The sequence below is a fragment of the Simochromis diagramma genome, unplaced genomic scaffold (assembly GCF_900408965.1).
Source record: "Simochromis diagramma unplaced genomic scaffold, fSimDia1.1 OVJJ01000514.1, whole genome shotgun sequence".
Classification (NCBI taxonomy): domain Eukaryota; kingdom Metazoa; phylum Chordata; class Actinopteri; order Cichliformes; family Cichlidae; genus Simochromis; species Simochromis diagramma.
In genome coordinates this window covers 377,224-394,631 of record NW_024387346.1, presented here as the reverse complement: position 1 = coordinate 394,631, position 17,408 = coordinate 377,224, and the positions used below count along the sequence as shown (strand labels likewise).

General features: G+C 39.6%; 1 protein-coding gene across 1 annotated transcript; it reads left to right on the top strand.

Moving 5' to 3' along the window:
- The first annotated feature begins 702 nt into the window (after positions 1 to 702).
- Positions 703 to 6,730, top strand: dusp19a (dual specificity phosphatase 19a). The gene is made up of 4 exons (XM_040006712.1): positions 703 to 948; positions 1,935 to 1,981; positions 2,136 to 2,288; positions 5,390 to 6,730. Exons 1-4 carry the CDS (start codon positions 723 to 725, stop codon positions 5,588 to 5,590), a joined length of 627 nt encoding a protein of 208 aa, XP_039862646.1. The 5' UTR covers positions 703 to 722; the 3' UTR covers positions 5,591 to 6,730.
- The last annotated feature ends 10,678 nt before the right edge of the window (positions 6,731 to 17,408 follow it).

The window sequence follows — 17,408 nt, the reverse complement described above, 5'->3', positions numbered from 1 at the left end:
ACACAACTGAATTTAAACTGGACCTTTCTGGGGCATAAGGATCAAAATGGACAAAATAATGAACCAAATAAAATAATTTAGAAGACAAAATAAATAAAATGAAACATGAACTGTAAAACAGCTGCTTCTTTCTATTCAGTAAACATCAGAAACTGGTGGTGATGTAAGAGTATTGGGGAATCATTGCATGATTGTGCAGTGCTCCGTCAGCATGATCATAGACTGAGTTCTGAACCTGATGGGGAGACAGAAAAGAAATCAAGATCAGTGTCACATGAAACCTCATAGAGGACCTAATTAAAAAGCTTTACAGCAGCTATTAAGACCACTTGTAAGTGATCCAGGGGTTTCTTGTTAAGCCACAGTGTTACATTCATTAAAAATTAAAATTCAAAGAGCTTATTTATGGTCCTTAGCTCAAAAGACACGAGCAAACTTAAGGGGAGGTCCTTTCTTATTCAGCTAGTCTGTGTCAGTACTTTCTGATCTTGATCTGCGCTCCCATTCCGTGTCATCAAAGATGTAAACCCTTTAAATGGCTTGGAAAAATGTGCTTTCTACTCTTCTAAAATGATGCAGGAATTTTACATGACAGCTTGCCTCAGATCGCAGGAAACTGTAAGCCCGTTCGTACACATCCGGTTCTCTAAACAGATGACATGGAGTTATTTGAAATATTCATTTACATTTATCTTTCAGGTGCAGTCCAGGTCAGTCTGAGCATGCAGTCCTTGACCGAGGAGATCCACAATTTTTCTCGGACGCGGCTGAGGAAGCAGTGCACCCGTGTGACCTCACTGAGTGGCCGTCGCATTATCGAGACTTGGAAGGGTTCAACAATCACTGTGGTCGAAGACCCTGCCCCCCCTTCAGAGAAGATGCTGGGATATGTCCCTGACACTTCCTGGGACCTGCAGGTTGGCATTGTCAAGCCCTTCCTTCTACTGGGTGAGTAACCCAAACAAATAACGCTTATCTGAATACCTGGAAATATTGAAGAGCATGACCACTGTCAACCACTAGGCTGTGATTTCATTTGGTTAAAAGGGGTTCAGCATTTTACTGGCATTTTCCTCTGTTGGACAGCCAAGTGAAAAGCTGAGGTGAGTGGAAAACATGGTGATAGAGGAGGATGTGTTTGGAGGATATGGAAACAGACAGAGATTTTGTGTCTCTTTGGAAACATGTGATTATTCAGCTTGTGCCAAAAAAAGTGAGGAAATTAAAAAAACAAAACAATTTTAGATGAATCAACCATCAGTGACTCTACACACAGAGAGAGGTTTAGAGGACAGAAACAGCAGCTAATTTAAGCTGTTCCTATACAACTATACCTGAGTCATAAAGAGCTTCAGCCACATGAAAGACAAAAGTCTGGTAATGGATAATGTGGCCTCCAGCGAGCCCTGATTCAACATTGTAGAGCCAATTTTGGATTACAATAACAGACACCAAGAAAGACTCAATCCACATAGGAACTCCTGGAGACTGGAACAACACAAAGGCCAAATAATTTGGAAAAAAATACAAAGGTAGTAGGGGGAAGTGCTCCCCTTTTAGAGGCTTTGCTTTGACTGAAAATTACAATGTATAAATACAAATATCCTCAATATTTATTATTAGTTTTTAGCACTTGCAGAACAAACACCTAGATATGAATTTAGGAAGTACAAAAAAATAAGCAGATGAGCCCATCTCCTCTCCCTGTGTCTCCCTGTCCTGTCCTGGATGCCCCCTTCAGCCCAGCAGTGCCGATAACCACTGAGCTCGTAACATGAGCCCCTACATGCGAGGGACGGGAGGAGACGTGACCCCGGAGCGCACTGATTTAGTGGGAGACCATTGGTGACCCCATGACCTGCAGTAGATGCTGGGGCATACACACAGCAGAGTCAAACTACACACTAACTAGTTTTATGTATGTGTGTGTGCAGGTTCTCAGGATGCTGCACATGACTTTGGCACGCTGAGAAAACACAAGGTGAGCTTCTTTTCCTACAGGCAAGGAGTTCGTTTCAGTCACTACTATCAAAGCAAAATTATGTTTCTGTTCCTGTTTCTCTGACTGTGTAGTCATAGGTAAGCTTCATTTTATGAATATCAGTATAGTGATAGTGAAACGTTATCCTCCTCAGGTGTCTCACATCCTGAATGTGGCCTTTGGGGTGGAGAATGTCTTCCCGGACCTGTTCGTCTATAAGACTGTCAGTATTCTGGATCACCCCGACACCGATCTCCTCCCTCACCTCCAGGAATGCTGTGACTTCATCCAGCAGGCTCAGACTGAGGTGACATAATTTCTTATGCATGTGTTTATTATTAATGTTAATGTTAAGTTACATGTGGATTTATCTAAAGGATAAATCCATAAATAAATGTATCTATATAAAAGGTGAATTAAAACTAGTATTAAGAGGTGATTAGTAATGTTGATTACATTTATTTCTATTCTGAAATTTATTTCTCCTATAATTTCTCCCAGCTGGGTCACACATTGGCCTTAACACTTTTCATATGACTGGGTAGCATTAGCAAGATTTAAGATTGCATGGGCCCCATGGGAGTTTCTGTTTTTTAAGGGGGCTGCAGCTCTCTTGACTTTGGGAATGGCTGCTAGTATGATAAACATAAATGCTAAAGGACATAACTAACATGTGATCTCATTGCTAACTACATGCTGTCTGTCTGTGGCTTTTACACTGCATGTTTTGAAAACTATTACAGATGATTAAATAGAGAGAAATACATTTTAAAAAGAAATATTGATGAATAGGCATGGTCTACACATTAATATGAATATTTATATTAATTGTCTATTAAGCAATATTAACAGCAGAGCTGGGTATTTTTGCCGAATGAAGTACTTAGCAAACTAACTAGCTTATGGCAACAAGCATGTAAGGGTTTTAAACTGAGGGATGCATTAACATGCTACAAATGTTTCAACACTTCTTCCTCTCCTTGTCACCTCGTTGTGTTTCCTCTCCTTGTCGCCTCATCCTTGGTTTTAAATAATAGATGGTTAGTTTTGGTCATGTTTTATTCAACTGCTCTCAGATCAGATCTCAGTGTCATACAAGCTTTTAGCAGCGAAGCTCACGACTCACCTTAACATGACACCCCACACACACACTCACACATACACACCCATAGAGTCATTACAAAGTCATTAGAGGTGTTTGATTACAGGAAGTCTATGTGTGTGTGCGCGTGCCTGTGTGTATGCGTATCCTCATAATGATATGTTTCTGTGTGTGGTAATTCCAGCTCTGATAATCAAACTGATGCTTTTACTTTGAAATGCAGACTCAAATTACTCGGTGGGCCATCTGGCTGGTAATGACGCTCGATTATGGACGCTGTCATGACGACAGCAACAGCCACAAAGGCATCATGTGACGGGGTTCATGACTGCAGGACAAATATATAAATTAATGTAACTTAATTGATACCAACTTTACTTTAGAGTTTGCATTATGACCTTTATTTTCTGAGAAATTCCTTTTCAAAATTGTCTCAAATTCATCATCTATGATGATCCCAAACCCCCAACCCGGAGAAAGAAAATATTTTTTTTTGCATGCCAGAGTGAGTACTTTCTTTCTCCCCTGATTGCTAATAATTTGGAGACAATATAAAACATCACATATTCTGATGATTTAGATTAGATTTAGATTGTAATTTTGTACCTGTTTAGAAATCTTTGTTCAAATTTGGTTGATAAAGAGGTCAGCTTTTTACAACATTGTTGAATGTGTAAAAAAAAACTCAAATAGTCTTAATGGAGAACTGCAACTTTTTCTCCATAGCTCTTATTGTTTCTCTGCACGTTGGTCAAATCAGCTGATTTGGCCAGTGAGTGCTCAGCCTGGTAACTGAGACACAGCTTATGGTGTACACCTTTCATGAGAAGGAAGATACAGACTGCAAAAGAGAAGCTAATGTGCATCCAAAGACACAAACAAACAAACAAGCCTATTAACTAAAGCGCTCGTTGGAGCGTGAAGATCAGCCTGGACATCCTGACGTCAAAGCAAAGGCTCTGATCCGCTGTTTTGAATGTGGTCAATCAGGAAAAGTCAAAATTAAATATTATTAAAAACAACAACAACAACAAAACAGCGAAAGAACAGGCAGAGAGAGATGTTTAATTAGAATTATATTCTGTCAGTGAATATAATTTAATATTAATTTTCTTGTCTCTAATGCAAAGAATTGGGTTTGCCAAGATTAAGTTCTTTCTTTCAAATGAGTAGATTTAAATAAAAAAAAACAATGACATAAAATTTAAATTCTGTTCATTAAAGTTAATGACAGAAAAATTATATCTCACTTTAGTTTACAGCATGTTACATTAAATACTTTAAGAACATGAGATCATGAAACAAGACGGGGGTCTGTGGTAATGAAACTGTTATCATGGCCCTTTTTGTTGCCACCATGTCCAAGTTTACAATACAAAAGCTTTTAGAAGAAGTTATAAGGAGAAAACTGACCAGGGATCTGTCTGTGAACATGATTCACTGGTGTTTTTAAGTGCAACAGACAAACAAACATACAAACTAAGGATTAAGGGAAAAATCACACACTGGGTTGCACTACAGGCATTATTAGTGTTGGGGCAATGGCCCAAACAAAGCCTATTTCTCCTACTGCTACTAGAAAGTGCTCAACTCAGGTGTGACTTCACTTCCAAAGGTAAAAGCATTACAGCATAAGACAATTTTACACCGGTTTTATTTTTTTAGACCTCAAGCTTGATCTTGTCCTGATTGAGTGATTTGGGACCCCTCCTGGACCACTCCTGTGTGACTTTTTTCAAGTGTGTTCCACCAGGAGCAGGGCCTGGGGTAAACCCAGAAGATGTTGGAGAGATTACATCTATCGGCTGGCTTGGTAACACCTCGCTGGCCTTAATAAGCTGAAGAAAATGAAAGGACGAATGTAATATTGATCTTTTATAAATAGTCTATAATGTTCTTTGTGGTAGGGGCAAAGAACCAACAACACCACAAAGTTGAAAGAGGAACACACAATAAAGATTGTTTCACTGTCCCAAGTGAAAGTAGACAGCAACAACATGTGGATGTTGGCCTGTAAAGGTCTGTCTGTTACCTAGGGATTATGAGAACTACTTTTTCACAATTATACTAATCAAGTAGTTTTTAGAAGCTAAACTTTACCAAGCTGTGGGCAAAGATGAAAGAGTGTCAAACAGGAGCTGTGCCTTCATCACCCCACATGCCTATGGATGAGGACTGTTACGAAATATGAAACACACAACATGACCTTATTAGGATATTTTGCCCCAAGTGGCAAAGAATGGAATATTGATCTTTTATAAATGATGTGGTTTTAATATTATTATTTTTGTGCGTATCTCCATTAGAAAGGCGTGGTGTTGGTCCACTGCAACGCTGGGGTGTCACGTGCACCCGCTGTGGTCACTGGCTACCTGATGTCATGCGATGGCCAGTCTTTTGATGCTGCCCTCTCATTGGTCAAATCAGCTCGGCCCACCTCCTCACCAAACCCCGGCTTCCTGGAACAACTGCGGAATTACAAAACACCAGCAATGAATGGGTCCTGAAGTACAAAGACAAAATGTTACTTTAATTAAAATACTTTAGTATAAAAATATATTTGGGATAATTACAATGTATGGTCTGTTTTTTTTAAGGAGAAGAGGGGTGGCTTATACAGAGGTACCATCCAATTAAACTTATAAACTCATTATTCATCAAAATTTCCAGCATGTTTTCTCTCTTTCCTCTTCATTGAGGCATGATTTACGTCTTTGTGTTTTATTTTTGAGGGCGATGTCTTTGTGCTTGAATGCTGTCATTTAGATTTGTATCTCTGGGGGAAATTCATTTTGACCCATCCTTATTGTTTCGGAGTGGTGGGCAGCCACAAACTCCAGAGTGTTATTTCTAACCAGAATTGAAAATAAATAAATAAGTGAATACAGATGTCAATGACTGAAACAGAAATGCTTGTTGTAACTTTTTTGCAGTTATGGCTTTGAATATGGAAGCAACAGTAACAATTTTTTTGTCATACCTGTAGAAAACAAAACTGAACTAGAGAATACAGGAAACTAAACCAATTAACAGAGCACACAGCTGGGTACGAGGGAGATTGCAGACATAAATACACACAAGGGCAAACGAGGGAACAAACCACAGGAGGGAACACAGCTGAACGTGATCTAACTAACGAGACGGGGAAACGAAACTGAACATGGCGCACACTAGACAGATGACACGGAAGCTGGGAGGCAAACACTCAGAAACAAGATGGACTAGGGAGATAACGGAAGGAGACAACGAGTGGGACGGGGAAACAGTTAAGGGACACGAGACATAGAGAGAGAGACAGAGAGAGAGACAGAGAGAGAGAGAGGGAGAGAGACATGATGGGCTGGGGAAATATGGATAAACATGACAGACAGGAGAGACATGGAATGAACACGAGGAAGGGGCACATGGGAACAGAAAAGGGAAACAAGACACAAGGACACCCACGTACAGATAAACACAAACATACAGAGAGGGACACAGAGGACAGAGACACACGAATATATGAAACTCAAAACAGATTAAACTTAAGACTACTAATGAGCCTAAAACATAAACAATAATACAAAATCACACCAAAACACAAGAAGTTCAAGAAGGCTGGACTTGTATGTGTATTGCACTAATATTTATAAAACTTTCACAGCTAAAAAAACATTCTGATGTCAGACCTCCTTTTTCCCTATGGCTCTTTAGTAGTTACAAAACTACCTGTTTGTGCACACACAGTGGAGAGACTGCAGCTGCTGGATGAGAACACAAAACAGTGTAGTGGTGCCTTTGAACAGTCAAATTTGTGTGGGAAGATTCCTAACAGAGAAATTACTTGCAAGTGAAGCGGTGTTAGTAAGTGTTAGCTGGTCAAATTGGCAGTTGTACTTCTTAGCCATAATCCTTAGCCTCCTAGTTGAATCCTTAATCTCAAATTATGGCATTCACAAGATTTCCAGAAAACCTGACCTCTGACCTTGAGGTTGAGCTCACTAAGATTGGGACTCTACATCACCCTGTTCTTGAGTTATTGCATTCACAAACTCAGGTGTCCATGCTGCCCACATGCCTGCCTGATGACAATAGCCCCTCAGCCTCTTATGGCTCAGGGGTAAAAATTCCTTCAGTTCTTACTTTATTACAACCCGAATCCCCCCCAAAATTGCCTCATTGTGTAAAATATAACCAAAAACAGAATGCAATAACATGCAAATCTCAAGAATCAATACTTTATTCACAGGAGAACACAGAAAACATGCGAAATGTTTAAACTCAGACATTTTTACTATTTCATGAAAATATTGGTTCAATTTAAATTTGATGGCATCAAGACATCTGAAAAAAAGTTAAGTTGGGGGGCAACAAAAAGCTGAAAAATAACTTTTGGGAATCTCATGGTTCAAAAACTATTTTGATTGCAGTTACCAAATTTTCTATCCATAATGTAATATTAATCAGAATGAAGAATTAGAAATAAATCCATTGAATGTAGCTTAACATACAACAGTTCATTCTGTAATGTTGAATATGTTTTTGATGACCATCAAAGCTTCACAAACCTTAAGGCAAGTATTCATTTATTTTATTATTTATTATTTTTTATTTCTTCTATTTATATATCACAAATCACAACAACAGTCTCCTCAAGCCGCTTTATATTGTACAGTAGATCGCACAATAATAGACACAGAGAAAAACCCAACAATCATATGACCCCCTATGAGCAAGCACTTTGGCGACAGTGGGAAGGAAAAACTCCCTTTTAACAAGAAGAAACCTCCAGCAGAACCAGGCTCAGGGAGGGGCGGGGCCATCTGCTGGGACCGGTTGGTGTGAGAGAAGGAAGACAGGATAAAGACATGCTGTGGAAGAGAGACAGAGATTAATAACAGGTATGATTCAATGCAGAGAGGTCTGTTAATACATAGTGAGTGAGAAAGATGACTGGAAAGGAAAAACTCATCATGGGAATCCCCCAGCAGCCTATGTCTACTGCAGCATAACTAAAGGGGGATTCAGGGTCACCTGATCCAGCCCTGAGTATATGCTTTAGCAAAAAGGAAAGTTTAAAGCCTAATCTTAAAAGTAGTCAGTGTTGGGAAGGTTACTTCTTCAACAGATTACAGAATACATGCCCCAAAATGTATTTTGTAACGTATTCCGTTACGTTATGCAATGAGAATAACGTATTCTGAATACTTTGGATTACTTAATATATTATCATGCTTTTTACAACTACATGAATGTACTACTGCTGTGTGATTTATTACTATTGCTGGAGGTCCGCGACTCCTAACCATAGTAAAGGGACCTCTGGCTAATACATCGGTTCTGTGTCGGGCTCATAGCTGAAAACTAGCTTTACTTTGTTGTCTGGGTCAAGTTTCAGATAGAGAGGCGTTGAAAGGCTGCTCCAACGGAACTTATTGTTTCGGAGGAAAACACCAACACAGCGTACAGTCGAGTCTTAATAGCTTACTTACAACTGGGCTCGTCAGGCACTCTTCTTGGCTGCAGTGGTTATTATTATATTTACATGCTTCCAGCTCCCGTTTCTACTCAATGATAACTTGTAGTTTTCCACTCGCCTTTTTCTCCGTCCTTGCGCTCACAGACACATAACGAGTATGGCAGTCCATTCTCCCTGCAGCACGGACTACACTGCCCATGAGGCTACATTCTTTAGAGCTATGACTGTAGCATTCTACATTCAGGTGCATTCTGGTGACGCGCGCTCTCTCTCACCCAGGAAACGCAAGTTGCAGAGAGAGCGCGCGTCACCCTTTAACCATGGCAACCGTAATGCTACCACCTGGAACAACAGAACGTAGCTGTCAAACAAAACCCAAACAGTCCTGACCCGCGACAATATGAAACAGGAAAATACCACCGTGTAATCCATTTATCTCAACAAAGTAACTGTATTCTAAATACCACCTTTTTAAACGGTAACTGTAACGGAATACAGTTACTCATATTTTGTATTTTAATTGCATAACAGCGGTACATGTATTCTGTTACTCCCCGACACTGAAAGTAGTGTCTGTCTCCCGAATCCAAACTGGAAGCTGGTTCCACAGAAGAGGGGCCTGAAAACTGAAGGCTCTGCCTCCCATTCTACTTTTAAATACTCTAGAAACAACAAGTAGGCCTGCAGTGCAAGAGCGAAGTGCTCTAATAGGGTGATATGGTACTACAAGGTTATTAAGATAAGATGGGGCCTAAATATTTGAGACCTTGTATGTGAGGAGCAGGACTTTGAATTCAATTCTGTATTTAACAGGAAGCCACTGTAGGGAAGCCAATACAGGAGAAATCTGCTCTCTCTTTCTAGTCCCTGTCAGGACTCTTGCTGCAGCATTTTGGATTAGCTGAAGGCTTTTCAGGGAGTTTTTAGGACTTCCTGATAATAATGAATTACAGTCGTCCAGCCTGGAAGTAATAAATGCATGAACTAGTTTTTCAGCGTCACTCTGAGACAGGATATTTCTAAATTTAGAGATGTTGTCCAAATGGAAGAACGCAGTCTTACATATTTGTTTAATATATGCATTGAAGGACATGTCCTGGTCAAAAATGACTCAAGGTTCCTCACAGTGTTACTGGAGGCCAAGGTAATGCCATCCAGAGTACGAATCTGGTTAGATACCATATTTCTAAGATTTCCAGGGCCGAGTATAATAACCTCAGTTTGATCTGAAGTAAGGAGCGGAAAGTTAGCGGCCATACTGCTAAAATATTTAATGCTTTCATTTTAAAAGTTTTGTGGCTGTTGTTAATAATTCCTGTATTATCTATCTATCTAATGAATAACAACTATCACTATACTGTTGAGATAGATTTAAATAAATTTATTTTGCATGTGTTCACAATTTGGATTGTTAAAGAGCAAGAATGAAGGTTGTGTATAAAAGTGCAGAGGGCAGCAAATGACAAGAAACTCAAAACAATGTCAGTTTCACCCAACATTTCTGAACGTCAACCTGTGGAAAATCGAGAAAAATCCACCAGTGAGTCCACTTCTGTCAACATTTAGGTGGTCTAATTGCAAAAGTTGTCTAAAATTGTCTTTGATCTTATGTGGATACTTCAGGTGTGGAGCATCCTTCAATGTTTCAAAGGTTTTGTTACCAGACACAACATGTGGAATAGGAGTATTCTGTGCACAAAGGAGCTGTTGTCCCTTGCACTCAATTCTAAAATATTTAGGATGCCAATAAAAACAAAATGCAAGGTGACATCTGCTCAGTCAATAAGCGTTTCCCTAGTTTCCCAAACCAAAAAACCTTGTTTACACTGGACTCTAATAGCCATTATTGACCAAGTGCAGTCTGCACCAACCGATTGTAACAAGAAGAATTTCATGGTTTAATCCAGGAGTTGAAGCTACCTTCATACATATTTCAGGTTGTCAGTGGGGTATATTCTTTGGGAACAACATCTGAGAATTTTGTATATTTGTATATTCAGCGCTGGTGAGTATTTTGAGCTACAGAAGCACTTTTTGCCAAATGCAGTGGTCTTATTTGTCTGAAGTTGGAAAATGGAACTTGGTTCAGAAAAAAAATGCCTCAAATTTGTAGAGTGAATTCACATAGTCACTGTGAATGGCTGCATAGAGAATATATGAGTCTGAAGTATTTTTCATGACCTGTGTGTAAAGCCCTTAACTCCGCAACGTCATACATGTTGGCCAAGATATAAAGTAAGAGGCAACTAATTTGTTACAGTGACAAATCAATGACATGCAGCTTTCAGTGGCTTCAAGAAGTTTTAAGAATTTTTATGACAGAACACTGTTTTAGATGAAAGGAGAGGGATTGGTTTCATTTTATGTCTTAAACGATGTTTATTTTTAGATTTCATTAGACAAGTACTGCTTGCCTTGCCTGCCCTGACCTGACGCCAGCTTGTCACTGTGTATACAGATTTATACCCCCAGAGCTTGAGTAATACAAAAACATGCACACATAAGCACACACACACACCAAGGACCCACTTGCTTGAAAGGGTAAACGATCTCCACTTCCCCGAGAGAGTCAGTGAGCTTAACAACATCTGGGAAGAGCTACAGAGCAACACTGAGCAGCATGTGGATGAAAGCAAAAGGAAGATGTATCTACAACAGGTAAAAATATATACACAGCATCCGTGTGTTTGGAGCCTCCTCCCTCCTCCTGCTGCTTCTGTGGTTACTACTGACAATGGGCTCCTTCTGCTCGGTCCTGGACAGAAGGACGGCAGTGACAGTGATGCCTCGTGATGGCTCGCTTGTTCAGAAAGTTTCAGGTCAGACAGTCATTTTCTAGTTCCCCATACCTCCTCCATACCATCCTCTTTAAAAAACCAAATTATAGATCTTTTTAATTATCTATGTGATGAGTATGAAAAACTTTTATATGTCAAACAGAAAATCCTTTAAACATAGACTTCTTTGGATAGACTACTGATAAAATGTTTGGGTCACAAACTATGCTGCTGAGTGTAATTAGATAAACTTGATATTTAAGTATTTCTTTAAAACAGAGTGTTAGTAAGACTTGTCATATTTAGTCTTTTGTATGTTTGGTGTGACTTTATAAGATAACTGCTAAAAAGATAGCTGCCCTCTCCTGCCAGAGCTTTCTTCCTGTTAAAAGGCTGTTTTTCCTTCCCATTGTTGCCAACGGCTTGCTGGGTTGTCTGATTGCCGGGTTTTCTCTTTAACCTACAGTTACACTGAGGCAACGTTAGTTGTGAGTTGGTGCTAACACTGAATTGAACTGAACTAAATAATGTTCAAAAAGAAAAGAACTAAAAATTACTAACAAACTTAAGTGTGCTACATGAAATCAGTTATCTCTCATAATTTTCAACTAATAGAGCAAAGGCAAGACAACACAGTGCAGTTGGGTTCATAGGTTTTTGGATAGTGAGACAATTGTTGTTTGGTCTGTCTCTGTAGACCAACACAGTCGATTTTAAATCAAAGAATCAAAGTGTGACTGAAGTGCAGACTTTCAGCTTTGATTCGAGGGTATTAACAAAAGTATTGTGTTAACATTTTATTTTATTAATTGTTGCCATTTTTATATGTATCCCCATAATCCCCTTTTTAGAGGCTCAACATTATCTGGACAAACTAACCAAATACTGTGTTTCCTCTGAGATACTCTGCTAGGCCTTTACTGCAGCCATCTTCAGGTGCTGCTTGTTTGTGGGTCCCTGCATCTAGTTTTGTGTTCAAGAAAAGCTGTTCACCTGTGTTGAGTCTTGGGTGATGTTGCAGTTTTCTTTGGCTCATCATCCATTTTTACTGGGAAGTGCCATCTGATCAGTTTACAGCATTTGGCTGAATCTCAGCAGAGAGTACAGCTATCACATCATCAGCAAACAGCAAGTTATCAAATTCTACTGGCAGCCGCATACATGTCCATATTATAACCTTGTCTGCCTCATGTTTTACAGATGATGTGTTATATTTCAGATTATTTTCTTTCCTTCTCCACACTTCCTATGGCTGTGGCTCAGGAGGTAGAGCAGAGGTTAAAGGCTTGTGGTTTGATCCCTGACTGCTTCATTCTGCATGCCAAAGTATCCTTGGGCAAGGTACTGAACACTGAGTTGATCCCGATGTGTTCATGAGTGAGTGGGAATGCCAGATAGAAAGCTCTTGTATAAATGTGTGAATGACATGTTCTTGTGTGCTCGAGTAGAAAGCACTATATAGGAACCATTCCATCCACCTATTATATACATATATATGGTCTAATCTGGGTTTCTTGTTCTTGAGTGTAATCAGTGGTGTATTTGCATTTATTAAACAGTCTTTTCCACTTGCATGGACATTTCTTTGAACCTCACAATGAGAGTTACAGTGAATGCATACCACATAAGAGTTCAATATTTTGAATCAACAGCTTTCATCTTCTTAGTTTGACATAGAATAACTGGAAAAAATGCTTCATCTGGCAATTAAACTGCAGATCAGTTAGTTGTCTAAATGGTTTTGAACTTCTGAAAATGGACTCTGTATAAAATGTCTGTAATTCTAACAGTTATAAAAATACTGTTATAAAAGCTGCTGACAGAAAAACTGAAGTCTGCGCTTCAGCCACATCTTGATTGTTTGATTTGAAATCCCTTGTGGTGATGTACAGAGGCAAAGCTATAAAAATTACTTTATTGTCCAAATACATATTGATGTGATTGTAAAAAGATCTTGTGTAACCTTTAGTGACTCCACATCTTTGCTCCAGCTTTATCTTTCTTAAAATATTTTTTTTTATAAAAAACATAAAGTTTTGATAAACAGAATCTATTTTTAAAATCTGAAAGTGACCTTTAAGGTCCACTTAATAAAATTCAGATGGTTTATTTGTCAAAGTGTCTGTCTGACAGTTAATTAACATGTTGCTCAGCTCTGTTCATGAGCTACTTGTTGCCTAAAAAGCCTTTTGACAAACAAAAAGCTGAATATATTACTGAAACACACACACACACACACACACACACACACACACACACACAACACACACACAACACACACACACACACACACACACAACACACACACACACACACACACCACACACACACACACACACACACACAACACACACACACCACACACACACACACACACACAACACACAACACACACACACACACACACACACACACACACACACACACACACCTCCAGTCACCCACATGGTCATCTTTAATTGTCTGTTTAGCGTTGGTGCTTATAGTGAAGAAACCATTAACAGTCAATTAGCCAGCTGGCCAATCAGAGGGAAAACTGTTACCCTGAGGGCTTGTTTACAACCACAAGAGCAGCTCATTTGGAGAACATGGACACGGTTATTATAATCCTACCCTTCACCTCACAAGCATGGACAGACTCTAAAACAACAGGATTCCACTTAGAAACTCTCTGTTTAACACATTTTTAAAGTATAAAAAAATCTGTCAAACTCAGTATTTTCAATATCACCAATGGCTTTTAAAGCAAACTTTTCCTTTCTCCCCCTCATCAGGTCACTCAGCTGTGAATCGGCTGCAGAATCAAATGAGGAGCGGGTGCAGTGTTGAAAACCCTGTCTATGGACCCACCAACCTCTGCATTTTGAAAACCCACAACACCTGGTAAGAATGTTGTTGCTGCTGTGTAAGATGCATGCAGGGATGAAAAATGAACCTGTTGCAGACATTTGGGGGAGAAGAAATCCTACTTAACAAACATAGTGACTTCAGTGACAAATTCTGGCTCTAGAAACAAAGCTATAGCTATTGCAGTTCTTCTATTGGCCACTTGAGACTGTCATCCTAACCCTAACCCAAACCCATTCCCAACAAACTCCCATGTTAAAAGACTCAAATTAATAGATGTAATAAATATCTTTATGATTTTTTTAAATTCTATGTCATAAAGACATAGAGTGAATTTAGTGTAGAAGACGTGGTGTGGAAGATTAACCTGCACAGAGTCCTGACGTCAACCTGAAAGAAAATCTCTGGGATAAATTAGAGTGGAGACTTCTCGTCCACGTCCAACATCTGGAAGAATAGTAAAAAATTCCCATAAACGACTGAAGGTCACAGTACTTCAGCATCTAGCTAGCGCTACAGAAGAGGAGCAAACATTAAGGGAATAACATTTTGTAGCAGGTAATTTTAGATTCAGCATTTCTAAATTCAACAAACATCAGCAAAAACACAAACAAATTTGTGTGCAGTTGTCATACAGTGTGTTGCTAGGTAAAAGTCCAGCTGATGCATTTCACAGGGAGAGAAAAGAGAGTGAGCTCATTTCAGTCAGCGATGGAGAAAGATAAGAAAGACAGGACAGGAGAGGAAGGAGAAAGACTTGATAAATTGGAAATTTAAAGCTTACATGTAAGTCCTCATGTTTTTAAATCAGATATTGGGTCTGTATGTGTCACATTAAGTTTTTTCATATTGTGAAACATGCTGTAAATCAAACTGAGGTAGACTGACTGTGTTATATGAAGGTAGTAATACTCTGCAGGTTAGTGCAGGATAAACAGGTTAGTTTGCTGTACTGTGATGGATTTAAAGTAAGTGTGCAATTGGTGCACAGTGGCTGTGGTTTCATGGTCAGAGTTAGGTTACATCACGTTGCTTAGATTCGTTCACTGAATTCCATCTTCAGACCAGCTTTATTCAGTATAATGTTAAAAAAAATATTCTGTTAGTGGACAACTTATAACTTACATCTCCTTGAATTCAGTTTAGTGTAAATCTACAAAGAGCAGTAAACCTCAGACCAGCAGCAGCAGCAGGTCAGCTGATCTCAGTCTGTGCATTAAGAAAATCTACTGGAGTGCTGAATAGAAATGATCGTGAGCTGTGATTCTTTTCACCATAATGAGCCATTACAACTGATTTTAGGGTTCCTCCACCCCCACTGTCATTTTGCTGTGTAGACACAAAGTCACTCTCTACAGCGTAGGCAACAGAAAATAGAGTTACTTTTATTTTCCGTCTTTTTCTTTGCTCATGTTCTATTTAACAAGTTCAAGCTCAGTACAATTAGAAATAAAAATTTGTTTAAATTAAAATTTGTATTCCTATCTACTAATATTATTTTATTATTACATTAATTAGCTTTACACAAAAATAGCTGGTAGAAACGTCCTTCAAGGAGCTACTTTTTACTTTCTTTATTTTTAACATAGGTATCTGTACTTCTACTTAAGTACAGAATTTCTGTATTTTTGCCACCCCTGCTGCACACTATTACACAATCCACCAAGCAGTTTTGGTGCCTGTGGTGGAGACTAGTGCTCAATTGAGGTGATCAATGTTTGCTTTCTAAGTAGCTCTTTAACTTGCTTGGCACGTTAAGACCAAGAAGCAGCCATAAGGGTTGGTGAAATTTCCAACTTGATTGGGGTGGCTGTAGCTCAGGAGGTAGAGCAGGTCACCTACTGATCGGAAGGTTGGTAGTTCGATCCTCTGGCTCCTCCTTGTGCAAGAAACATCAGTGAATGTGTGTGAATGTCGTCAGAAAAGCACTCAGTTTAGAGTCAGTGCTTGTGTGATTGGGTGAATGTGGCATGTTGTATAGTAGAGTAGAAAAGCAGTCCATTTACCATTGTGGCTAGACTTCTGCTTGATTATATGGTTAATTATGTCACATTATATGAGGGTATTTTGCCAATTATTTGACCATGACCAGAAACTTTGATCTATCGTGATCACATAATTCCCACCAAATTGCCACTGGAACACTTTTTTAGGAAAATTGATGTGGATAACAAATTAAACGTGAATTCATAATATTTGATCTAATTACACTAATGCTATACAGTTATTGCAAAATCCCATGTCACATCTGGCCATTGGATTTTGGCCTCCTCCTCCTCCAGGAAACTGTTTGGGAACCTCTGTTAGAGATATTATATATACTGGACCCATAGCTTAAGGGCCACTCAGAAACATGTCCTTACATTTGTGTGGCTAAAGACAGAGGAAAGATTGCTGTTTTTAAAGCTTTAAAATCTTACATCCATGAGGAAATTATGGCTGTAATAATCTTTTCAGCCTCTAGAGGGAGCCATTAGCACTTTACACCGACTGTGAGATTGTACCACTTGACTGGAGAGGATTTGTGACTCTCATTTTCAGGACCATTACATCATCACTGTTTCAAAAAAACAACAACAACACACACACACACACACACATACATCTCACTGTACAGTCTTTCTGGCAGGCACTGCGGGTGAGTGAGGGGAGGACAGATTAATGTGCCTCTTTGCTGTTTGTATCTGAATAGAGCATAAAGTTATGTGCATTTGAATTTGGGAGGGGGTGAGGTGGAGGAGAAGGAGGAGGAGGAGGAGGGCAGTCTGTCGGCTGCAGAATTCCATCACTCTTGGCAACCGTTGTTGGGTTACCACGGAAACGCACTGCAATGTTCTCTGCTTCTCTTTTGTACTCCTCCATCACTCCTCTCTCTCTCTCTCTCTCCCTCACTCTATCCCATCTTTATTGCTGGTCGGCTTCCTCCTTGCGTTGCTACGGCGATGCTCTGGGACATTCAGTGGGATCATTTTGTCACTGCAGTGTCGGCGCACAGAGCTGGCACTGCGCTCCGAGATCTCTGTGAGACGTGTTTTGTTGTTTTTATGCTCCCTTTTTTGTCTCCTTCCAAATTCTCGTGACCTTTAACCCCTCCACTTCCCTTACCAATCAGTCCGAAATCAGCGATCTGGACTGGCCGGGCTCATCAGGTGACACCACAGAAAGTTGGATGAAGTTTCGCTGAACTGAAGGCTCCGATCAGTGTTGATGTTTTCACGACTCTGTCGGACTGAGAGACGTCCG

Bases quoted from the DNA above. Each gene is read 5' to 3' on its own strand.
- dusp19a (XM_040006712.1), top strand. From the start codon at position 723: ATGCAGTCCTTGACCGAGGAGATCCACAATTTTTCTCGGACGCGGCTG. The intron at 949-1,934 runs GTGAGTAACCCA...GTGTGTGTGCAG, and splicing joins CAAGCCCTTCCTTCTACTGG to GTTCTCAGGATGCTGCACAT. The intron at 2,289-5,389 runs GTGACATAATTT...TATCTCCATTAG, and splicing joins TCCAGCAGGCTCAGACTGAG to AAAGGCGTGGTGTTGGTCCA.